Source organism: Amborella trichopoda, chromosome 6, assembly GCF_054954075.1.
Source record: "Amborella trichopoda isolate Santa Cruz 75 chromosome 6, AtrichopodaSantaCruz75HAP2 v2.0, whole genome shotgun sequence".
In the NCBI taxonomy this organism is placed as follows: domain Eukaryota; kingdom Viridiplantae; phylum Streptophyta; class Magnoliopsida; order Amborellales; family Amborellaceae; genus Amborella; species Amborella trichopoda.
Window position 1 is genome coordinate 33,140,018 of NC_142341.1, and position 24,928 is coordinate 33,164,945.

The 24,928-nt window shown below is 38.7% G+C and overlaps 1 protein-coding gene and 3 long non-coding RNA genes across 7 annotated transcripts in view; 1 reads left to right on the top strand and 3 right to left on the bottom strand.

Annotated features, from left to right (window-relative positions):
- The window catches only part of LOC18434997 (trihelix transcription factor GT-1), a 35,335-nt gene that overhangs the window by 4,773 nt on the left and 5,634 nt on the right, over window positions 1–24,928 (top strand). The window contains exons 2-5 of one of the 3 annotated variants that reach the window (XR_016058214.1): window positions 1,017–1,055; window positions 2,661–3,610; window positions 3,813–3,968; window positions 4,221–4,643. Coding sequence is in view for 1 of the 3 variants with exons in the window: in XM_006845054.4 (XP_006845117.2) it covers window positions 1,017–1,055 (39 nt within the window). In the remaining 2 variants the exon portion in view is untranslated. Of the gene's footprint in view, window positions 1–1,016; window positions 1,056–2,660; window positions 3,969–4,220; window positions 4,644–24,928 lie in introns of all 3 variants that reach the window. The other 2 variants (XR_016058213.1, XM_006845054.4) reach the window with 2 other exon arrangements.
- Window positions 3,863–4,792, bottom strand: LOC148781701 (uncharacterized). The gene is made up of 3 exons (XR_016058217.1): window positions 4,710–4,792; window positions 4,207–4,339; window positions 3,863–3,950 (listed from the first exon to the last, which is right to left on the bottom strand). It is a non-coding gene; the product is annotated as an uncharacterized LOC148781701 (long non-coding RNA).
- LOC148781702 (uncharacterized) lies at window positions 4,939–7,840 on the bottom strand. Its single transcript, XR_016058218.1, has 2 exons — window positions 5,102–7,840; window positions 4,939–4,984 (listed from the first exon to the last, which is right to left on the bottom strand). It is a non-coding gene; the product is annotated as an uncharacterized LOC148781702 (long non-coding RNA).
- On the bottom strand, window positions 12,759–21,890 carry LOC148781703 (uncharacterized). 2 transcript variants are annotated; one of them, XR_016058216.1, is made up of 2 exons: window positions 21,741–21,890; window positions 12,759–15,379 (listed from the first exon to the last, which is right to left on the bottom strand). It is a non-coding gene; the product is annotated as an uncharacterized LOC148781703 (long non-coding RNA). The 2 variants fall into 2 exon arrangements; XR_016058215.1 differs by lacking the exon at window positions 21,741–21,890 and adding an exon at window positions 16,808–16,891.

Consider the following 24,928-nt stretch of genomic DNA (forward strand, 5'->3'; position numbering starts at 1 on the left):
GCAAGCAAGCAATACAACTATATTAAAATTATAGTTGTGCTGCTAGCTGGCTATAAACAAAAAAAATCATTAGTTTGGTTGTTGTCTTGTTCTTTAAAGTTGGGATCGAGATCCCTAACACAAGAATCGGGATCTCTATCACTAGGGGTCGAGATTCCAAAATTTAAAAATTGATATACTTGAGAGATCTGTTCTGGGAGCAACAAAATCGAGATCCTAGAAGGGATTGTCTACCAAAGTAGGAGATCCCGGTAATTATGATGCAACCCACCTCCTTTACCCGGGTTTGGGACGGGTGAAGGGAAAGTTTAAGGTCCTCATCCTTGTTAGACCAATACCAGTGAATTTGAGATACCAAATTAATTATATTTTGAGAGTTTGGTCTTCCATGTTGCAATTGGCATGAATTTTGTCAAATAGGTTTTGCATTTATGTTCTATTTCTCTCCACACTATTAGTTTGGGATTAGCCTTTGACATATTTACATAAAGTTATCTCATTGTTGATCTTTTATTTTTATAGAACAATCTCTTTTTTCCCTTCTAATATTTGTTTTCATCTGAATTGAGTATGATGGTAGTATATATCTGCACTATAAATTCATGCTTCTGGAAAATTAGGATGGAGGAATGTTCCATACACTTTTGAATTTTGGTTGAGATGAGTTTTTAAAACTTGGTGATTTGGCTTTAAGAAGTCCAGTCGTTTCAGGACCCCAGCTAGTCCCCTTTTAAATACCATGGGAGTTGCCAAATCTTACCCTTTTTAAGACCCTATAGGTTTATTTTGCCATAGACTCGACCGAATCTTATTGAGACTCTGCCAAGTAGGTTGGCCGGACTCAAGCTTGGGGCCTTTGCGAGTCCCATTATGAGTCGCGATTATAAACACTGGTTGAGATTTAATATTGTGCATAATATATTATAAGTTAAACTATCTAAAATTGGTGAATGATTCTATAATATGCTCACCTCTCTACTTTTTGACTAATCTGCTTTTCTAATTCTGTGATGTAGGTTTTGAGGATGCTGGTATTCCCTTTGGATCTGTAGAAGGTATACTCTAGTTATTTCAACATTACAAAATGTTGCTCTGTTTTGTTTCAATTAACATTGCAAATTTGCTCCTCTTGCCATGACCTCTTTCATGTTGTTATCTAAATAGAAATGAGATTACTGTGATCATGTGGCCATGATAGGCAGTCTGTCGGTAACAATCCATTTTAATGGGAAATCACTGAAAAAAGAAACAACCAGAGAAGGGAAAGAATGAGAATAGTGAAAATTTGCTGGAAAAGTAAAAAAAGGAATATGGATTTTTAAATTACTTTTAAAAATGATGCAGTTTCAATAACATTCTTTTTCGATTGGGGGGATGATATAGGCACCTTTCCACACGTTGTTATTTCAATGGCCATTATAATGGCAGTTATTTTTGAATATGGCATTTTTTTCCTTTTTCCCGCCTTTGAATTTTAAGGGCTTAAACATGTTATAGTGGCTTTTTACACCATTATGTAATGGTCTTTATTAGAATAAATTTCCGTGATCATTGCTGCGAGACCTTTATGTGCTCCCCGAAGAACTTTTTATGCTTCCCACTGTTACTTTTTTGTAATATAAGATGGCTTTAAGGGGCATTGTTTCCACATGGCACCCATTGTTGTGAACCATGTTTATGATTTTACTGCTGTAGTTAATTGGTTGCATGCTTTTGGTGTTGTTTACTAGCCAAACTTTATCCTTTGCTGTTATTCATTTCGTTCACTTTTTATATATATTTTACATGTAGAGTTACTGAGAAGAAACTTATGTGCAGAAATATGCAGTATTTCAGCAATGACTGATCTGATAAGGGTATTAATTTTCAATATGCACAGTTGTAGAGCAAATATTTTCCATCTAATAATAATATCTACTAAATATGTAAATGGATGTTGAATTCCTCATACACTTTTCTATATATTTGTCATGTATATTGCCAAGGTGAAACTTATGTGTGAGGACATGAAATATTTTACTAATCACTGATCTGATAGGGTATTGATGTGATTATACATAAATCGCATATAAATGGATGTTAATTCCTTTCACATCCAAAACATTGCAGCTCGTCGTCTAGTGATCAAATGAGGGAGGCAGATTTTGATAAATATTATATTAAAAAATGTAATTATAATTTTTTTTTTTTGCAAAATACTGGCAAACACATCCACAACCTATCTCTAGTTAATTAGTAAGAGTGGGTATGGAGTCATGTTCGTGTGTATGGTTATGTTCACCAACTATCCCTATTCATGAATGTCAATTCTAAAAGTATACCTATCCAAAACCACCTTAAAGTTTGTCTCATATTTGTAAGAAAATCAACCTGAAAATGGGGGATAACAATTGAGTTTTATATTGAAAAGACAATAGGTATGTATTAGGGAAAATTACAAAAAAACCCCAAGACTACACTTTCTATGCAACTTACCCCCAACCCAACTTTTTCTCTCACTTTTTTCCCCAAAATACACTTTCTATGCAAATACCCCCCAACCAAAAAATAAATAAAAAAATACTTAAACTACCCTCCCTTACTTTTTACCTTACCCATGCTTCTCTCTTCTCAATTCCACCAAAATTGGGCTCTGACACTATGTAAGTGCGGTCTGGCAGTGGATCAAGCATTCTGGCATTGTGTAAGTGCGGTCCAGCAGTGGAGCACTCTAGAGTCACAGGGCTCTGGCACTGTGTAAGTGTGGTCCGGGAGTAGAACTTCTGAGTCACTGGGCTCCGGCAGTTGCAAAGGGCGGTCGGGCAATACTCAGTTTCGGTACGGTAATGCGATGGTGCACTCCGGCAATGTGCTACTGGGGTCCAAAAGTCAACGTCAAATATGGCAAAATTGATTTTTGTGTACGGGAAGGGCATTTCTGTCTAAAAAAAATGAACATTTTCCCTTGGGGGGGTATTTGTATAGAAAGTTTGTTTCGGGGAAAAAAGTGAGAAAAAGTTAGGTTGGGGGTAAGTTGCATAGAAAGTGTAGTCTTGGATTTTTTTTGGTAATTTTCCCTATATATTATGGTTTTTACTAGAAAATTAGCTTGGATTTAGAATCTGACTTTGGAAAGTTGTAACTGTTGCAAGTCGTGGCATTGGAAGAAGTTTTCTCAATTGATGAGAACTTCTTGATCTTTCAGATATTGAGGGCTATGTCTCAATTTTTATAAGGAATTATCGTTCATATGCCAAAAGGCATGTATGAAATTGGAATATTTGAACCTACCTTATGTGGACCTTCTTGCACTCATGAATCATGATATATCCAAAACTGTATGTTGCATGCCATTAGCATAAGGTCGATCACACAAGTAATTCCGTGATAGCTTTTTCCTCATGCTGAAATCATTTGAAGGATCCCTACTAGGAGGCCTTCTAGTCCATTTTTTTGGTGTTTCAGTCATTTTCATCAGATATCTCCAAAGAGCCTTGGTGTTTCAGACATTAGTTAGTTCTGTTCATGACGCCTGCATATTTCAACATGCACGAGCACCAAGCACTCTAATTAAGCCCAGAGGCAAAGGAGAGGGGAAATTCAGTTTTCAGAAGGTACAGAGTCAGGAGAGGTAAGAAACGTATCTGTTTTATACACATAATAAACTATGTTAATCGGTGAAGGGTATCCTTTGTACCTCTGCATTGTAAAGATTATTAAATCTGTAATTGTCACATGTGCTCTGTTGATCACCTCCTTATTCATTGCCCATTGACCATCTTATTGGGATTCTTTGCTTGAGCTGGCTTTTGTTTTCAATTGAGTTTTGCCAGATTCAGTAGCTGGACTCTGTGTAGGTTGGGATGCAGTCCCTCTCACTTCTAAGGGCCCTTTGGAAAGCATGTTAGTTGCACTTTGTGGGGTTAGTGGAGGGCATGCAACAATCATATCTTTGCAACTCTCTCTCCTACCTGCAAGTCTCAGCGGAAGTTAGTAGATTGTTGATTTTTTGGTTCCTTTTTCTTCTGATTTTTGTGAAGCTTTTCAGATGGCCTTCTCCAGTGGTTGGAGGCATGTAGTTCTTACAGGGAGTAGGGAGGGCTAGCCTGGTAGGAGGACAAGTGGCAATTTCCACTTGTTGGGCTCGTATTCTGATTGTTTTTCTCTTGGCAACCTGGTCTAGACCGGGTGAGTAGTTTGTTTGAAAGGGTCTAGTGGAGACCTTACCTTATTCTTTTCAGGTCCCCTGGCGGTTTGCAATTCCACTGTTGTCTAAGAAAATCTCTTCCCATATGCCTATCACTTGGTTTGACTCATCCGTGGTCGCTATTGGTGGTTGAAGAGGAAATCTCATACGGACCTGTTTACCAGTTAAACAGATTGGCAATTTAAAGAATTTAAAACATATAGAAAGGGAAAATGGTTTGAGAGGGCTGCAGGCCTTAAACAGTTAGGATCGATTTTAAGATGGCTACTGATATAGATGAATGCAAAATCAGATTTGGATCATTTTCTCTCCAAAGACACTTGGTGTTCCAGACATTAGGTAGTTCTGTTCATGATGCCTACATATTTCAACATGCATGAGCAACCAGCACTCTAATTAAGTCCAGAGGCAAAGGAGAGGGGACATACTGTTTTCAGAAGTTACAGAGTCAGGACAGGTGAGATATATATCTGTTTCATATGCATAACATACTATGTTATTCTGCGAAGGGTATTCTTTGTACCTCTGCATTGCAAAGATTATTAAATCTGTAGTTGTCGCATGTACTCTGTCGATCACCTCCTTATTCATTGCCCCAATAGCCATCTTATTGGGATTCTTTGCTTGAGCTAGCTTTTGTTTTCAATTGAGTTTTGCCAGATTCAGTAGCTGGGCTCTTTGTAGGTTGGGATGCAGTTTCTCTCACTTCTAAGGGCCCTTTGGAAAGCGTGTTAGTTGCACTTTGTGGGGCTAGTGGAGGGCGTGCAACAATCATATCTTAGCCATTATCTTTCCTAGCTGCAAGTCTCAGAGGACGTTAATAGATTGTTGATTTTTTGGTTCCTTTTTCTTCTAATTTCTTTGAACCTTTCTTGATGGCTTTCTCCAGTGGTTGGAGGTATATATAGTTCTTACATGGAGTAGAGCTGTCTAGCCTGGTAGGACGATAAGTGGCAACTTCCACTTGTTGGGCTTGTATTCTGAATGTTTTTTCTCTTCGTAACTTGGTCTAGGCTGGGTGAGTGGTTTGTTCGAAATGGTCCAGTGGAGACCTTACATTATCCTTTTCAGGTCCCCAGGCGGTTTGCAATTCTGCTGTTGTCGAAGCAAAATCTCTTCCCGTATGCCTATCACTTGGTTTGACTCATCCGTGGTCGCTATTGGTGGTAGAAGAGGAATCCCATACAGACCTGTTTACCAGTAAAACAAATTGGTCAATTTAAAAAATTTAAAACATTTGGAAAAGGAAAATGGTTTGATAGGGTTGCATCCCTATTAAATTGTTAGGATTGATTTTAAGATTGCTACTGATATAGATTAATTCAAAATCATGTTTGGATCAATATCTCTATTTAAACCTTATTTGAAAATATTATGAAACACTTCACATGCACATAGTCAAATCACATAAGAATCATAAGCATGGATCTACGACTAAAGGCTCCTCGTAACTTTGAACCAAATGGGCAATCTATCATCCACCATTTCATGTTTTATTCTAATCATAAATCATTCGAAAATGAGGAAATATGGTGTATGGAACGAACTCACCAATATGCACCTACTAGGGCTTGTAGAGAATGGACAAATCCAGACCTTTAGAACATCAATAGCTTGCTAATACCTTGCTGGAAATTCTGGAGCATAGAGAAATTAATAGCAATTTACATAGAGCAAGTAATAGAGAGGTGACATGAATAAGATGGCTTCACAATAGATAATTAGGGTGTCCCTTGCATGACTATAGATGCATCCTTGGGCTCAAGGCACCTCTAAATGCTTAGTGAGAGAGAGAGGGAAGAAGGATGTTGAGGGAGAATGCGAGGTGCATCACACCAACCCTACTTCAACAGTTGGAAAGAATATGTGGAGAAGTTTTCCCAAAATGTGGAAAAAAGGGAACTGAGTAAACGATGGGATGATTTGGTCATTATGAAAATGATAAATAAAAACAGTTTTATTTATTCCAAAACAGTCCAATAAGGCATGGAGAAAACCCCTATGCCCAACATAAACTAAGTAAAGCCTCACCTCAAAGCCCACTGAAAATTGCAATTCGGGCGTTAGAAAACCTTCAAATCGATCATTTCGCCTTTAACCATTATGGTTGTGAAAAAAATTAGGATTTCAATCCCTAAAGATAGTATATATTGTAAGAAATTATTTAGATTGTCCATTTTGCCCTAAAAATAAGTGTTCATGGATCCACAAGATCTGTACCATTTTTTGAGCTCCAAATTTCATAGTTGGTGTTGGAAATTGATTTTAGGGCTCTCATGGAGATTTCCAATATCCAAAGTGCTTTATGGATGTGGACTCTAGGTGAGGCTTTACTATGTTTTCATAAAGCCTAGGCCTTACAGAAACTGTAGCCATGAAAACAAGAAAAAAATGGAAATTAGGAAGAATAAAAAATTAGGAAAAAGATATAATATAAAAAAAAAAATAATTGAAAAAGATATTAGAAAACAAAGAACCTGTCAACATTGAGTAATAAGTCAATGACAATACTCATCAACAATGAGAAATATTAGATATGCAACAAAATATAAAAATTTATGCTCCTGTCGCTTAAATTTACATTATAATAAAAATCTGCCCAAGTTTGTTAGAAATTCCCCTCACTTTGGGTCCTTCAAGATCCGAAGTTGTAACTTATGTGATGACTTCAGAACTTGAAGATTTGAAGCAAAATTTTCATAGCATGACTTAGGACCTTCAAAATCCAAAGTTATCTTGACTCTGGACCTCAAAGATTTGAAGCAAAACACAATGCCTTATGTTTTGTATGGGCTCTAAAGCCAATATTTTATATGTCTTGGCTCCAAAGCTGATATTTTATAAGTCTTGGCTCCATAGCCAAAACATAAAGGTCCAAAACCAATACTTTATATTTTATTGGATCCAAAGCCAAAACATAAAGCCTTTTAAACGTTTTGGCTTTGGACCTTCAAGGTCTAATGTCGAGAGGTGACTTTGGATCTTGATACAATTATTCGTAGGATTTTTTATAATAACATAAATTTAGGGGGACACGAACATAAATTTTTCTACCAAATAAGTCAACTAACTATTGAAGGCATTTAACGGAAGTCCACAACACAAATTGTACAAGCCCTTGAAATTTGAAAAACCAAAAATGCAAAAACAATGAACAAAATCTCTCTCTCTTCATTTTTGGTTTTACTTTTTGAAGCCTTTTACAAATTATAAAAGCCCTTAAGAATCAAAACAAAAAAATATAAACAAAATAACTTTTGTTTTTGGTTTCTTTGCATCTTTGGATTTAATTTTCTAAGGGTTTTTACATTCTGTAAAGCCCTTCAAGAATAAAAATTGAAAATATAAAAAATTGCACAAACAATTTATTTAAAGGTCCTAAACCCAAAGCCAAATTTATATCCAAAACTAAATAAAAATATAAATCATTTGCACTTAATAAGTGGTTGAACGTTTGTCCTTCTATTTGAATTGAAAAAGTGGTCAGATTTCTCCATAAGCCTTGATATTTTGGATTTTATGAGAGTGAGGAAATCGCCAATGCCATTCTTTCTCTATCTCTAAAAGGTTATTTATTCCCCCAAAAAAGCCCCAACCACTTCTATTTTACTGGAATGCCCCTACACAAACCCAAAAGATTGGGAAAAAAAACATAAAAACCATTTTTTGGTGAAAAAGCCCAAAAGAAAAAGGTAAAAAATGACCTTTTTTTGGCCCGCATTGGGATTGACTGGTTCATTCTTGGACTGGTGGACCTGTCGGGCTTCGGGCCAGACATTGGAGAGGCCAGTTCGCCGGTCTAGACCCTATTCAATGGTGTTGCCGATCTAGGGGACTAGACCACCCCGGATAGACCTTTGGTTCACCGGTTCCTGGTCCTAATTAGCGTCAAAATAACATCGATTAAGAGGTACATTACTTTATGCCCCCAATTTGTAGGGCCCCTCAATATAGTATGCTCCCCTAAAGTCTCTCTCTATAGAGCATTCTAGGTGAATGTTATGTGCCCTTATCCTTAACTTTGGCTCAATATATGTAGAATAGATAAACAATATGTAAAGTGTGGGCTTTATCCTTTTTAGTCAAGGCTTTTGTACTAACAAGAGGGAATTTATTTAAAATCCTCTTAGGCAAGGCCACAATATGCTCTTAAAGAGATTTACCTTTGGTAGCTAGAAATGTTGTAAACACTGTTCATATTTAGTTTATAGTTCTGAATTGTGAAATTGACGTGAATTGTTTGGCTAAGTAACTGGATGCAAATTTTTTAGTTCATTGTAATAGACGTGCTGCTGCGCTCCACAGTTTCATAAGATTGTGAATATAAGGATGTTTTTAGAGTGAGAAGGTGTACTAGTTTGTCTACTATCTGATTATTTGTGTTTCACTTCATCACTAAGTTCGAATGCAAAACCATAGGATCGCAATGTTGGGCCCCTGGGGATCTTGTTGTTCATGATCCCCCAACACCTGACAAATACTTGAAGGAAATCAATAGGCTCCCTAATAACTTGACTTTGGAGTGTACAAGCTTCCTACACCAGTTGAGGTCCCATAGAAGTGGTTTTGGTCCCTTTGGGAATACAAGCAAAATGCATTTTATTCAGAGATGCCTTTGTCGCTGAGGTGCCTATTTGTGTTGGAAAGAAGCTTCTGTTGTGTGACAACAGTGGGGTACTACTCATGATTGCTTTTGTATGAAAGTTTTCCCAAATTCCATTAGTTTCATCTGCTAATCTATCCTGCATTGCTCTTCTATTTGGAGCTAGGTTTTTTGTCGTCCTACAAAAATAATTTATATTTTTAGTTTTTATTGTTTTGTTACCGAAAGATCTTTTTTTTTATGACAAACCTTTGCGTATATCTAAGTGTCCCTTAATCTTTTTGGGTGTCTTCTTAAATGTATGCAGCAAGAATGCACAAGAATCCCATATTGTTCTCATATTTGGAATCTATCGAAAATTTTCTCCATTTGCTCTGGGAAGTGTGGAAGTCCTCAAGCCGACCTTGTTGAGAAATTCCTTGGCTCATGGAAGAGCCTGAAGCAATCCTCAACTTATACCTCAACGTATAACTGCAATACCTAGATCTCAGATTTAGAAATGTTCACAACTCCTTACCAGCCACCTCATCATCGTTCACCTACCACCATCTGCTCATCAATGTGCAAACACCTCCATCGCGAGATGGACTCAGTTTTCCTCTCAATAAGCCAACTTAACTTATCAAACCACCAAACCTGTTAGGCAGAAATACTATAAAACCTTTTCCAGAAGGTTGAAAGCTGTGAAACTCCACAAAAGAAGCTTCAGTTTAAAGTTAGAAGGACCCTATCCAATTATTTTATCTCTAAAACTTGTGTTCAGATCGTCTGGGCAATATCCTGATGTAGGAGCAAGTGTTCGCGCATTTTCTCCACCTCCCTAACCATCATATGTTGAGTTGGATTGGGAATTGAAATCCTTTTTGATGCATGTTATCCTAAAAAGCTAAGAAGTTTTCCTTCAGCTGTCCTTATGGAGGCCTTGTTTTGGGGAAAGAGGTGTTTTTTTTTTCTTTCATATTTTTTTTGTTTTTTTTTTTTGGGGGGGGGGGGGGGGGGTTTATTGGGGTGGATGGGTTTGGATGGTGTGGATATTTGGGGTGTGGTGGATGTTGGAAGAGGGTAGACGATGTCTGCAAAGGGAATGTCAGCTTGAGGCAGGTTTTAAGATGTTATCTAACTTCCCCAGTTGTTATTGTGTACTTAGATCCTCTTGTTGCTACATGCCTCCTAGATGTAAGCCTCATTGGCAATGCCTACAATATACTCATGTATTTATGATAGAAGGATCTAATTTCTCCCTAGATGAATATTATATTCGTAACCTGTGATGGCTATCTGCCGCTTGGGAGATAAAACCTCACGACCAAGCATAAAAGTCACATCAGCCCCGTTTTCTGAAAGTTGGACTATGTGATCAAGTGCAGTGTATATAAATTAAAATTTTCTTATTTTCTTATTCTTACACCGGCAAGACCACTCACAATGTCCAATTACAAACAAATAACTCTTGAAACAAATAAATAAAAGAAAAGAAACACAGTTCTCACTTGCTACCAATATTGAATACAATTTTTTAAATCAAAACCTTAACTCATTGCTTTATGGGAAAAGAAGATCAAATCACAAATAAAGATTTAAAGAAGTAAAATTGCCAGAGATTCTACTGGGCTTAGTATATCCCACATCGAGTCTCCTCCTTCCAATGGTGCTCGGGATCTATGATCGGTCTGTTAATTTTCCTACATATGGCAAAACCCTCTTAATGGCCTATGGATCTCAATATAGAAGCAACTACCTAAGGCCTCAATGCCTTAGTCTTGCTTAAGCCCTTTTGGTTTGATCTTTGGAGAGATGAGAGATAGATCATAGAGAGAGGGAGAGATCTACTAGCAAAGTGGATCCTCCCATTTTCTACCAAAAAATCAAACCACCACAAGCTAACCTTAGCTTGGATGTGCCACCTAGAGAAGAGAGAGAGAGAGAGATGACTTGGGCATTGCCCCCCTTGGCTTGAGAGAGATTACTTGAGCATGCCCCCTTTGGCTTGAGAGAGATTTTGGTTGTGGTGTGCCCCTTTTAAAAAAACTTGAGAGAGATCTTGAAGCCCTAGGTGGGGCGTGCCACCTATAGAGAGATCTTTGAGAGAGAGAGAGAGAGAGATAAACCTTTATAGAGAGAACATAAAAATAGGTGTAGAGATTTTATGAGGTGGGAGAGCCTCTTTTTATAGATTTTGTATGCCTTGGGGTTTGCCTCAATTCTTAAGGTCAAATATTGACCATTGATCTAGAGAGACTTATGGGGTGAGAAATTTGAGCTCCATCTCTTTAATCCACCATCAAGATTCAAAGATTTACTAAATATTTAATCCTATCATGCAAGTTGGCTATACCAAAAAATAAAGCCAACAAACAAGGGGATTACTATCTACTATCACTCAATCTTGGAAAACAAGTTAGTCCCTATGGGTGGGGCGTGCAACCCTTTGGTGGCCACATGTGGGCCCCACCCAATCCCACATGTTTTAAATTGGGCCCCCATAATTATGGAGGGTCCTATATAATTTTAGAAAATATTTTCTTTTGTACTTAGAATTTAATCTTATATTTTATTTAAAAAATTATAAAATTAATTTCTCTTAATTTATAAATCCAAATGACAAAAATAAAATATCAAAAGATTCACTTAAATTCAAATAAACATTCTAAAAATCATATATCATAAAATTAATTAAATCTAATTAATTTTGATGGGAATTAGATCCGTTAGATCTAGGAATTTATCAATATATGGGAGCACTTCACTTTCAACTGCGGAGCACAATCCACCTAGCTTTCTCAAATTAACCCAACAGTTTCCATGATCCACAGTTCATTGCAGGGGCTCATGATTGGACCACCAAAGTCAGCCAATAGACTAGGGGACACAATTCCAGTTTATGGATTTCAGGTTCTCCCCTAGAGACAAAAAAATTATGGTCCTCCAGACCGTGATGCAACCATGACTCTGTGGTGCATAGGGATAATATCTTGCACATGTACACGCTTCACCCTCATTGGTGAATCTCAATACGGCTATCTATATACATGCTGTGTGATGATATAATGATGAGGCTTTTATCCCGTCTCTAATGGCTATTCATCATACGTAAGGGCCACACAGTCTCTCGAATCTCATCTGGGCATACTCCAACCTTATCAAGGGCTAACCTACTAAACCCTTCTCGGTAGATCCCTAAGCCCAGGTATCTTGGATTTTTTCAAAACTCGGCTGGCCTAGCACGTCAAGCCTAGTCCGAGTTCCGGTAAATTGCATTTGCCTACTATGGTCCACACGAGGACCACACTCCCACTGAGTTTGTGTTTCACTATATAAAATGCTTATACAAGCTCTCATAAGGCCTTTAAAGGCCACATAAACCTAACATCTCCCACTTGGCCTTTGGGGGCCTTATAATATCTCGTTGTAACATTCTCATCCCCCCAATTACAATCTTTCTCTCCAGCATTTTTCACTTTTCCTCTCTTATTACATTAATCATGACTTTCACCATCTATCCTTTCATAAAGGTATGAAGGCAGCGCCTCTTTCTTTTTGTTGCTCGGATCTCATCTCAAACGTGGTCGTAGTATATCTTTCATGTCGCATCGCAAATTATAGACTTTTTGTCCCTCATTGCATGGGGGTCGTATCTTCAAGGGCTTAAAGCAATTTTTCAATCAAGCTACTCCTTTCTGTAGCCATACAACTAACGCCACACATCCGGGTTCCATGGGTGAACAACGGTATGTTGTTCCAGCTGGCCCATCAAACACATGCAGGTGCTCCCACTAGAATACTGAGTTCATTTGGATCTTTTCATAATAAGATATCTGTATATCTGAATATCCAAGCAGCTAAAAATAATCATGGGATGGTTTTTTTTTTTTTTCGATAAAGTTAACTGTTTCATTGAAGAATGAAAGAAGTAAATACAAGTAATGGGAGCGTTCCTTACAAAAAATTGGGAGCTACCAAAACCCTGATGGGCAAGGTAATCCCTTTACATGAAAGCAAAAAAACAGTCCAGTCCTATGACAACAATGGGTTGGCTCAGCAAAAACGGTGAGAGGGTTTATATAACCCCCTATTTACAACATAAATACAAGTGGTGAGATAGAAAAGAGACAGAGACCCTGCAGCTAACTTTGAGGAGGTCCAAGACTGTTTGTAAGATCGGCTCTGTCGTTGGCCATGAGATCTGCGAACATGTTGGACGTCCTGAAGTTATGCCTCCAAGAGACGCTGATATCCCTGAAAATGAATTCATTCTCATCAAAGATTGAAGCTATATACTAGGGTTTAGACTTTTCAGATGTCCAAGATATAATGTTGTATGCATCCCCTTCAGCTATCAAGTGGGATCCCCAAGAGGTGTTAAAGTGCTTGAGCCCTATCAACAGTGCCATCACTTCAGCATGTTGTGAGTCTGTATGGCCAAGGGGTTCGGCGTACGTGAGCAGAATATTCCTCTCATGATCTCGGAATACTCCCTCGGCCCCGGCTGGCCCTGGGTTGCCCCTTGAGGAACCATCAAAATTAAGTTTGATGGTTCCTCTCGGGGGTGGTTGCCAGTTGTTGGTTTTTGTGAGTTTTTCTTGGTTGGTGAAAAAGGATGTTATCCCAACGGCTTAGAAAAACGTTTGTGGGTGTGCCCGCGAAGAATTTGTGATTGGTTGCCCAAAAAGTTACCAAAGTCTTAACCTTGTGGAGAAGTGCAGGCAACTGTTGATAGAGTCCCTGGAATATCCTATTATTCCTCTCTATCCAAATAACCCATATAAGCGCAGCAGTGATAGCCTTCCAAATGGTTTTTCCAGCTTTGGGCCAGGGCTTGGCGAAATCTGTGGATAAAAGGGATAGTACTGTGGGTGGAGTAACCCATTGTAGGCCAAAGAGTAGTAAGAGTCAACTCCAAAGGTATCTCGCTTGTTCACAATGAATGAACAAATGAGCATTGGATTCCTCCTCATTTTGGCACATAATACATTTGTTTGCAGTATGGATTCCCCACTTTTGTAGTTGATCCATGGTTAATGCTCTCTGTGATCCTGCTATCCAATTGAAAGTCTGAACCCTTGGGGGTGCAATCGAGGGCCACACTTTAGCTAGGATCGAATAGGGATTGAAGGGCAGAATGGGAGATTGGATGAATCTCCTATAGAATGAGGCGACTGTGAAGCACCTGGAGGGGGAAAGAGTCCACACCAAAACATCATTCCCACTGATAGAAATTGTTGGGATTGTTAACAGCTCTCACTCAACATAACATATAAAAAATATTATCTCAGCATTCTCATGCCTGTGTCATGAGGTCGTATAACAAGTCTCATACCAAACAATAACTCAATACTCGTTTGGTTTCGTAAAACCATTTTTCGAACCACAAAGGTTCAACTGCACTACGCTCTTGGTTGTAAACTCATACAGACCAAGTTCTCTAATCCACACATCACGTGTCAAGGAGATCTAACAAGATGACCATTCTATGACATACTCTATGGTTCATGGTCTTAGGTAATCGAGGATTCTAAAGAACTCAAAAGCAGATCACTTAATCGGTATTAAGAAAACAAGAGTCAAGACATGTGGGTATCTGAAAATAGTGCATAGATTAATGACACTTTTTCATATGGACATAAAATACTTTAAAGACCCAATGTTTTTCCTTATATCAAAAACTCTTGACTTGGTATATTTTTACAAACCATAGTTAGAAAATAGCATAGTGGTGTAAAAACGATTTTTCTTAAATACTTAGTGGACCTCGCAAGACTATGGGGCTTTCTCAAAACCATATCCATAGACTTAGATTTTTCACAAATGATCCAATTTAATTTTAAATACATGCTTAGTCTTCATAAATCGTTTTTATCACATTCACTATTAATTACTTACCAAATCATGTTTATAGCCACAAAACAAATCATAAAGTCCATCTTATAATTTTATCCAAAATAAAGCATGACTAAAGAATGGTTATCAAAACCTGACAAAAACACTTCTTATTGGCAAATATGGAGACTTTATCATGTGATTGTCATCACATGCAACACATCATATTACTGGACATTATTGGGACAATGGTCATTAAGACTAGGTTCCATCGGAGCACTCCTTTCGTGCTTACATAGGTGAATGAGCCATACCCATCTCTCATGTTTCATACTTAGGCTCATAGTCCTTGATCAAACCACATCTCCATGTGTATCACTTCCTTAAGTAGTTCTTCCAAGCACAACGAGGTACTAAAACACAGAGTATTAAGAAAAATTGGCTCCTTCAAACGTGTTAGCACTTATTTCCTAATGTCCATACACTCCATGCATATTCATAAACAAACAACCAAAATATAATCAAAGAAGTCTATAAAATATAAAGTAAAAAGTCATTTGAATCCTCTTTCCCTATATGACCATACCATGTAATGTGGGATAGATTTCATACTTTAAAACCATGTAGTGTGGTACCTGGGCTTTCTTGATTCTTTGGTTTTACTTGCTGACGAGCTTTATAGACTTGAAAGAGCACACAACTGATGAAGAAACACTTGGTCATCATCTTTTATACGTTGATGAAGCACCCAACTCTTCGGCCTTTGGATTCTCCTATACATATAGAAATGAATACTCTTCTTCATGCTATCATTCCAAAGATCACAAATTTAATTCTCCCACTGATCTTTAGAGTTTCTATGCTGCCACCATGTCTCTCTACAAATCCATTCATTGTGAAGAAACCAAGATGATTTTACAGGTATTGTGTTTCTTCTTTCTACAATTCTTAGATTGAACACTCTTCACGTAGAGTATCATATCTCGCCAACTTTGTATTATTTCTCTCTGAAGTTTTATTGTTATAAATCATACTCATGGCACATTATGAAACTTTTGAATGAGCCTTAAAAAGCTTCAATTATGAGAAGTACAAAGATGTGCCTCAACATGCCACATCTTTTAATTTACTGTAGAATAGAAGATGAGCATCCCATGATAGAAATACGATATCTCTCAACTCATGAGGACTTTATCTCTGAAACTTTTTGAGTATTGAAATAGATTAAAAAATATAAAATAGTTCTTAGTTCCATCCCTAAATTGCACCATTTAGTGGGTCTATGATTAATGACATTCTCGTCACAATACAATTTTCTTAGCAGAAAATCAGGTTGCGCACCTCTCAATAAAATGTTTGTTTCTCTCAATTCACAAAGGATTTCTTTTTTAAATCTTTTCTGTTGAAAACTAGACTCAAAACTAAAACATAAAATCATGGTGTGAATCCCAAATAATACTTTTCTCCAGAAAAATAAATAAGTGACATTCACATCACAAAATAAATCATACTGTAGAATTTCAGGATGAATACTATCTAGTAAAATTGTCTTTTCTCTCTACCCTCATGGAGTTTCCCTTTCAAACCAATTTTGTTTGAAAAGTAGACACAAAATGGTACCACATGTTTCCACAAGCCTCATATCACTCTGTTAAGTAGGCTTGATAAATATAGCTATTCATGTCTCAATGAAGATCACACCAAACTGCTGAAAATTCAGGATGATCTCTCTTCAATCCAACATCTTTATTCCTCTCTTCCCATGGATATTTCTCTCTCAAATAAATTTTATTAGAAACTAGACTCAAAATGGAAGTCTAGAAACTTAGTGTGAGCCTCGAAACATTCTGTTAAGAATGAAAATAAAATCATGACTTCCTAGTCATTGAGTCAGTTTTCGTTGCAGAAAATAACACTTGCAAACCTTTCAATTAATTCACCATATCTTTCAAACCACAAGGGTTTTCTTCATGAAACTTTTTTTGTTTGAAAGTAGACTCAATTTGACGAGTCATGGTCAAATTTCAGCTAAAAATAAAATCACATGATTGGTGGAAAAATTCACGGAAACCAATGGACAATTCCTGGATTTTGGACGGTCAGAACTGACACCCTTCATTGATGAGTCCATAACTAATTTTGTAGGTAGATCCTACTCTCACAAATACATAATATCACTGAAGTATGCATCAAAGAAATACCTCATTATCTTGTTCATATCAACGCTTCAAAAATGACAAGAATACCCGATTTTGCAGAGTGCCTCTTCGGCGTTTGAATGTGCCAATAATTCTTCTTGAGAGGTATCACTTGACCACAAAAGTCCTTGGCTTTCTTATATCTCTTTCCAACTCACCAAAAATAGTTAAATAAAATAGATAGGGAAGCAAGTAAATCTAGCTCTGATACCAATGAAAGTTGGACTATATGATCAATCGCGGTATATATAAATTAAAATTTTTCTTATTTTTCTTATTCTCACATCGGCAAGAATACTCACAATGTCCAATTACAAGCAAATAACTCTTGAAACAAATAAATAAAAGAAAAAAAACACAGTTCTCACTTGCTACCACTATTGAATACAATTCCTTAAATCAAAATCTTAACTCATTGCTTTTTGGGAAGAGAAGATCAAATCACAAATAAAGATTTGAAAAAGTAAAATTGCCGGAGATTACCTCTACAGGGCTTAGTACATCCCACATCAAGTCTCTTCGTTCCGATGGTGCTCGGGATCTATGATCGGTCTCTTGATTCTCTTACATATGGCAAAACCCTCTTCATGGCATATGGATCTCAATCTAGAACCAACTACCTAAGGCCTCAATGATTTAGTCTTGCTCATACCCCTTTGGCTTGATGTTTGGAGAGATGAGAGATAGATCAAAGAAAGAGAGAGAGATCTACAGGCAAAGGGGATCCCCTTTGCTCCCCAAAAATCAAACCACCACAAGCGAACTTTAGCTTGGGCGTGCCACCTAGCAAAGAGAGAGAGAGAGAGAGATGACTTGGGCATTGCCCCCTTGGCTTGAGAGAGATTACTTGGGCATGCCCCCCTAGGCTTGAGAGAGATTACTTGGGCATGCTCCCCTGGGCTTGAGAGAGATTTTGGTTGTGGCATGCCCCCCTTAGAGAAACTTGGGAGAGATCTTGAAGCCTTAGGTGGGGCGTGAACCTATAGAGAGATCTTTGAGAGAGAGATAAACCTTTGTAGAGAGAAGATAGAAATAGGTGGGGCGTGAACCTATAGAGAGATCTTTGAGAGAGAGATAAACCTTTGTAGAGAGAAGATAGAAGATAAACCTCTTTTTATAGATTTTCTATGCCTTGGGGTTTGCCTCAATTCGTAGGGTCAAATATTGACCGTCGATCTAGAGAGACTCGTGGGGTGAGAGATTTGAGCCATCTATTTCTTTGATCCACCATCAAGATTCAAATAGATGAGCTAGAGCCTTATCCTCTCTTTCCTAGATCTATTCCCATCAAATCTTTAAATAAAGAAAGAGTATATATCTTACTTTTATTTTAGTATATCCGTTTTTTATTTCTTGGATCAAGCAATCTTGATTCAAAGATTTGTTAAATATTTTAAATATTTGATCTTATCATGCGAGTTGACTATACCCAAAAGAAAAGCCATCAAATAGGGGAATAACTATCACCCAATCTTGGAGAACAAGTTAGTCCCTATGGGTGGGGTGTGCCCCATCCAATCCCATATGTTCTAAATTGGGCTACCATATTTATGGAGTGTCCCATCTAATTTTAGAAAATATTTTATTTTGTATTTTTTTTTAAAATCTTATAATTTATTTAAGGCATTGTAAAATTAATTTCTCTTAATTTATAAATCCAAATGACAAAAATAAAATATCAGAAGATTCACAAAGATCAAATAAACATTCTAAAAATCATATGTCATAAATTTGTCTTGTCATCCAGTTATAATCCCTATTTGTAATCATGCCATGGGCTAGACTTTGAACTTTGTCTTGTCATCCAGTTATAATCCATATTTGTAATCATACCACGGGCTAGACTTATAGAACTCAACTCTACTTGATATATTTTAAGTGTTAAGAGTGTATAGAGGACGACTTCAAGGTATAGGAAAACAAAATTTTATTCAATACAACTTGTATTACACTTCGCTCATGCAATTTACAGCAGCATATATGGCTGCTAAAAACTCGATTCCTCGCATACCTTCTCTCCAAAATTACAAACGATCACTTCAAATAGTCCCTAATACAATTCCCACTAAAAACAGAGACCATGGGGTTGAGAAAAAGGTGCAATACGATTTCTCTTGATAACAATTTATCCTCATACATACAATTCATTAATTGACACAAACACTTGGAATGCAAAAACTTACATGAACTCAAATCTCCATTCAAACAAATCAAAATGTATATATTACTAGCCAATGAAAGTTTCTCAAGTGCCCGTATGACTTCTAGGGATTTAGTTACAAATCTTGTTATGGTCCCTTCCAATAGTGTAAGATTCAAGGCTTCGAGTCAATGCACCATAATGAAATAATACCCCACTAAAATGGGTGTTGAAACTCAACAATGATCAAAGAAGTAGGGCCCGGTGTTGTTGGGGCTCATGGGCTTTGAAGGCCTAAAGAGCTTGTATATAAAATCATTTATAGTGATTTATGCACTTCAGTGGTAGTGTACTATGGTTGACGGACCTAGGGTTGGGCAGTTTATAGCTCGAGTTATGTCCAAAACCTTTACTCGTGGGCATATGGCAGTACCTTTGAGGGTTTATTGAGGGTTATCCCTTGTTGAGCTTGGAGAGATGCTCAGGGATGTTGTTTGTACGTCAGGAGAGCTGTGCAGTCTCCGGTGTGCAGAGGAAGGGCCTGTGAGAGTGAGGGCCAAATTCTCAACAAAACTTTTACACGGCATGTATATATGACAACCACATTTGGGAAGCAACCGTATATAGATGGACACATGTATATGTGTATTGAGAGCGTGCCCCTTTGCATTGTATGTGCATCTAACTTGCTTTTAGGGGGAGAACCCATAATCCACATACTAGGGTTGTGGTTCCATTATTTGATGGCTAATTTTGATGGGCCAATCATGAGCCCCTGCACTTGGCTGTGGGTCATGGATCCTTAGTTTGAGAAGACATTAGTTGATCATGAATTCTGGCACGGGTGGAGTGCTCTTATAGTTAATTTTTTTTGACTCATTAGGTACCTATCCGCTTACAAGTTGTAATCCTGTGTGTTTTGGATTTTTGTGGAACTCCAGAAATATTGTTTTCAACTAAAAATGTGTCTTCTGTGAATTTTGGGAACTTTTTAGAATTTAAAAAACGAAATTTAAATGTGTTAAACCCTTAAAAGGGTATTTTAAAATTACGGGAGTACTTTTGGAATTTTGGATTTTCTTGGAGGGACCCATGTGGAGGGGCTAAGGACCCAGCCTCACACATGTGGCCCCACTAAGGGGTTTTCACATGGACCCCACTAGGGGCCGCACATCTCTCTTTATGGGGGACACGCTTTTTCAAGTGGCACATGTTCTTTTTATTAAAAATAAGTTTTTGTGGAATATTTTTTTGGTAAAGTATTATTTGGTTAAAAATATATTCTTTCGAGATTATCTTAATGATTTTCTTGTTATCTAGTAATCTTTGACCAAGTTTGAATTAATTTGAATTCCTAATTATCTTTTTATAAGAGAATGGGATTTCTAGATTATCCTAGATTGTTCTAGATAATTATAAAGGATAAGTTTTGACTGGTCAAAGTTCTAGATAGATTAGAAGTGGATACATGTCAAATCTTAGGTGATAAGGCTCCTAAAGATTTACTCTAGATCCTGATGGCTGATCTTGGATATGACCAAGTTTGAATTAGTTTGAATTCCTAAGTATCTCTTTATGAGCTAATGGGGGATTTCTAGATTATTCTAGATTGTTCTAGTTAATTCTAGAGGATAAGTTTTGACTGGTCAAAGTTCTGGATGAATTAAAAGTGGATATGGGTCAAATCTTAGGGGATAAGGTCCCTAAAGATTCACTCTAGATCATGATGGCTGATCTAAGATTAAATTTCTCTCTCACCTCATAACTAAATAATTCTCGGTCACCTTGAACTCCTACTTTGATTGGGACATCTAGGCCCTAGTGGTCTATAAATATGGGGTTTGCCCCCTCATTGTACATCATTTGATCTCTCTTGTCTCTCTCTCCATGCCTCTCTTTCTAAGTTTCTCTCTCATCTCTCTCTCGAAGCTTCTCTCTAAATAGTGGCAGGCCACCCTCCCTAAGTACATAGGGTGGCACGCCTAGCAAAAAAGGCATAAAAAGAGCGGTACACTCAGCCCTAGACTTAGGGTTTGGTGCTTTTGTTGCCGGCCTTAGTTTTTTAGAGGGTCTTCGTAGTTAAACCCTAGTTGTGTATGTTGCTCTCTTGCTCCACAAAAAATACAGCAAGGGTGACTAAGATGTGCTTTCTAGTTCATAGTTGAGAGTTCAATAGGATCCTGAATTCTGAGTGCACCATTGGTCAGGTAATTGGATGTAAGTTTGCTAAGCCCTAGAGGGGTAACCCTAGGCAAAACCCAGTAAATCTTCCCTTTGTTATTTAGTTTTATTTACTGCTGTTTTGTTCTTCTTTTTGCTTCCTAAAGTCTTAGTATTGTATTCAATTAAGTAAAGTTTATTTTTGGCAATAAGTTAAAAAAGATTCTAGATTGTAGTAGGCTGAATTTATTGTATTCATGGCACCTGTTAGTATAATTTATAGCAATTAATAAAAGAACAGGATGAAAATTTTTAATTTATAGCCTGAAAATCTACATAGCCACCTTTCAAGTGTGTGGGAGAGTAGCAAAAGCTAGGCGTGGGTGCGTGGAGAGATGAGCGTGGATGCCATGGACAAAGGCACATAATGGAGGCTTCAAGAGATAAGTTTCTAATGCAATGAAAGGAGGTTTTACTCATTTCTCATAAGAATCTCAAAAAGATTTCAGTTGTAGGAGCTTAAAGAAAGATAATCAAAGACTACACCAAGTTGCCTAGGAATGCAAGGTACACAAGAGCAAATAATCTAATGTTGAAATGGAGCGATTAATATATGAGCCAACCCATGAGATTTACCTTGCTGTAGTTGGGATTTACAGAAAGCAAATGAAGTCCACTTGATACTATGCTTAGGCCTTCAAAGGTATATGAGCATAATATCATGGCCCTAGTGAAGGTCCATGCTTTGACAGTGCTGCACTCGTACCTTGGTTTGTTGAGGACAAGTCAACCTTCCCAACCACGAGTACATGCGTGCACCGACCAAGTATGATAAGATAGCCAGCGCACCACCGACATACTAGCTCATCCAACACGCACACACAATAGGAACTAGCACAAGAGAGAGGGACACAAACGAATTGAATAGGAAGAACTTGTATTCCACTGGAACTCAAGAACATACAACTTTCTAAGGTGTGGTCCAAATGAGGGGTCCTCCCCCTTATATAGGCACTGGGCCTTATAGCCAATGGTTAAAATTGATACATGTCATAGATCCAATGGCTAGGAGCCTTCTAGCCTATACAACATTCTAGATAATTCCTTTCAGCCCTTCCCTTAGGATAGATCTGGAAACCCTCTAGACCTTCAATGAACCATCGAAAGTTCTCTAGAATGTTCTGGACCCAAGTGATAACAAAATGACTATTGTACATATTGTACAAGTCATCATAGGGACAACATGTGGCATTTTTGGGCGTGACATTCTCCTGCGCCTAATCTGGCGACACCCTTTTCGAACTTCTTCCATGATGTGTCCTGGTCCTCGACTTTTCGTAGCGCTTGAGAGTGCCCCCAGCTAGCCTTTCGGTCCGACAGGCTCCTTCAAGTACTCCCTTCGCGGTGGCCTCCTTGTCGACGTGCCGTTTGTGTGAGGACATTCTCAGCCTTCTTTCCCTTAGGCATTGGCCCATAGCTTTTATCTCCTTGTCCCGTACCGTGTACCGCCTTTCTTTGTGGTGCTGTCCATCCCGCATCTCGTCACGTGCCATCCCTTGGAATTGGCAAGCTCTTGTCACAGACTCTGGCTTGCTATCTTTCTCCTTGGGAGCAACCTATTAGATAGCTCTGGTGGCCTCATATCTTTGGCCCTCTCTGAGACGTGGTCTACTTCCTTAGGTTCCCATTTTTAGGTACTTTCCCCATGGCAGTCACATAAATCAACTCCCCTTCTTTGGTGAGTTGCATAGCTGATAGGGTCTTTAGTGCGGTCTTGGTGCCTTGTACCACAGGCACCATGCATGGAGCTCCCTCCTCCATGATACACACAAAGTTTGCAAATGGCATGAGCATCACCCTTACCTGACTCAGGAAGTCCATACCGAGGATCACCTGGTAATCATCCATAGGCACAACAGACAGATCGACCTTGCCACTGCATAGGCCAAGGGATATGTCTACTCCACGAGCTGTGCCAGGAATGGGTTTGACCTCTGAATTGACGGCTTTTACCTAGGCCGTCTCCTTGGCAAACTTCAATCCCAATGGACTAGCTTCAACGGAGACGAAGTTGTGTGTGGCTTCTGTGTCGATCATGGCCTTCTTATTGGCTTGAGCCCCCACATACATGAGACTCTTGCTTGGGGCCTTGGGTCTCTCCATCTCAGCCTTCATCCCATTAAAGATCTGTAGTGACCCCATTTGAGACTCATTGATGTTGTCCAACCTTGCCACTAGGTCATTAAGGGCCTCCTTATGGCAATCCCGTGCCCGGTGTGGTACATTACATATGTAGCATCCCACACTTTGTGACTTGGACACATCCCTTTGTTCCTCGTCACTCTTACCTTCCTTGCTGCTTTTCCCACCTAAGGCCTTGTTAGGTCATCCTTGATTGTTGGAGACTCTCTCCTGGTCACCTTCGTCATTATCCTGGTCATCCTTGAAGGGCCGCCTGCTTAGAGGGACTGCTCTTTCTCAACTCCACCAAATGCTTGGCCACCGCCATGGCCGATACTAAGTCGTGCACCCCATGTCTCTTTGTTCAGCCCATGGTTGCAACCCGTCCATGAAGTAAATATCAAGTCTTTCCTGGCAATATCATGAATTTCCAGCATGAGAGTGGAGAACTCCTTGACATAGTCACGGATGGGACTCCATGTGCCTTAGCCGGTTAAGATTCTTTCAGGCCAAGTACTCAACATTTTCGTGATAGAACTGCCTTTTGATCTCCCTCTTAAAATCATCCATGTATCAATGGTGCAACTCCCTTGCTCGATATCGGTGTCTTCTTCACCACCAGAGTGTAGCTGTGTATGTGAGGTTCATAGTGGTTGTAGGTACCTTGGTTTTCTCATCCCTCAGGGAGATGACCACAAAATACCTCTCATTTACCATAGGAAGTTGTCTAGCTCCCAAGCATCCCTTCACCCATTGAAGTTTTTGGGGTCAGGAGTATGCACCTTTGGAACTTCATGAGCCATGATGCCCCCATTGTTCATGGCCCTCTTACACAACGTTAAGTCGCTTCTTAGCTCTTCAACTTACTTCTGCAGCTTGGACAGGAGTGCCATCACCTTGCTCTCAAAGGTGTCCAGTGTTGGTCATCTCATTCAAGGCACACAACATGCCATTCTTGAGGTTTTCGAGCTCAGTCTCGAGTCCTTCTGACCGATTTCCCCAAGTAGTTCTTGGACATCTGCCATAGTGAGCTCCGATCATGCAACTCATTTGTCTAAGGCAGCCAACGGATCTTAGGATTTGTCCCTTTTCCCCTCCTTGTTGGTATTGCCATGAGCCTGGTTACCATCGGTCACCCCATAAGACATGGTCGCATGCTCTTAACCCACAAGTATGTTAGCTGCCACAAACCAATCTGGTGGTTCCCTCAACCTTTGTTTAGATACCACCTATCACGGCCCTAGTGAAGCCTTGTGCTTTGACCGTGCGACACTCGTAACTTAATCCGTCGAGGATAAGTTAGCCTTCCCAATCACGAGCACAAGTGTGCATTAACTAAGCATGATAAGATAGTCAATGCTAGTACTCATCACCCACACACTAGCTCAACCAACACACACTAGTACAAGAGAGAGGGACACAAACAAATTGAATAAGAACGGCTTGTATTCCACTGGAACTCAAGAGCTTACAACTTTCTGAGTTGTGGTCTAAATGAGGGGTCCTCCCCCTTATATAGGCACTGGGCCTTACAACCAATGGTTAGGATTGACACACGTGGCAAATCCAATGGCTATTAACCTTCTAGCCTGTAAAACATTCTAGACAATGCCTTCCAGCCCTTCCCTTAGGGTAGGTCTAGA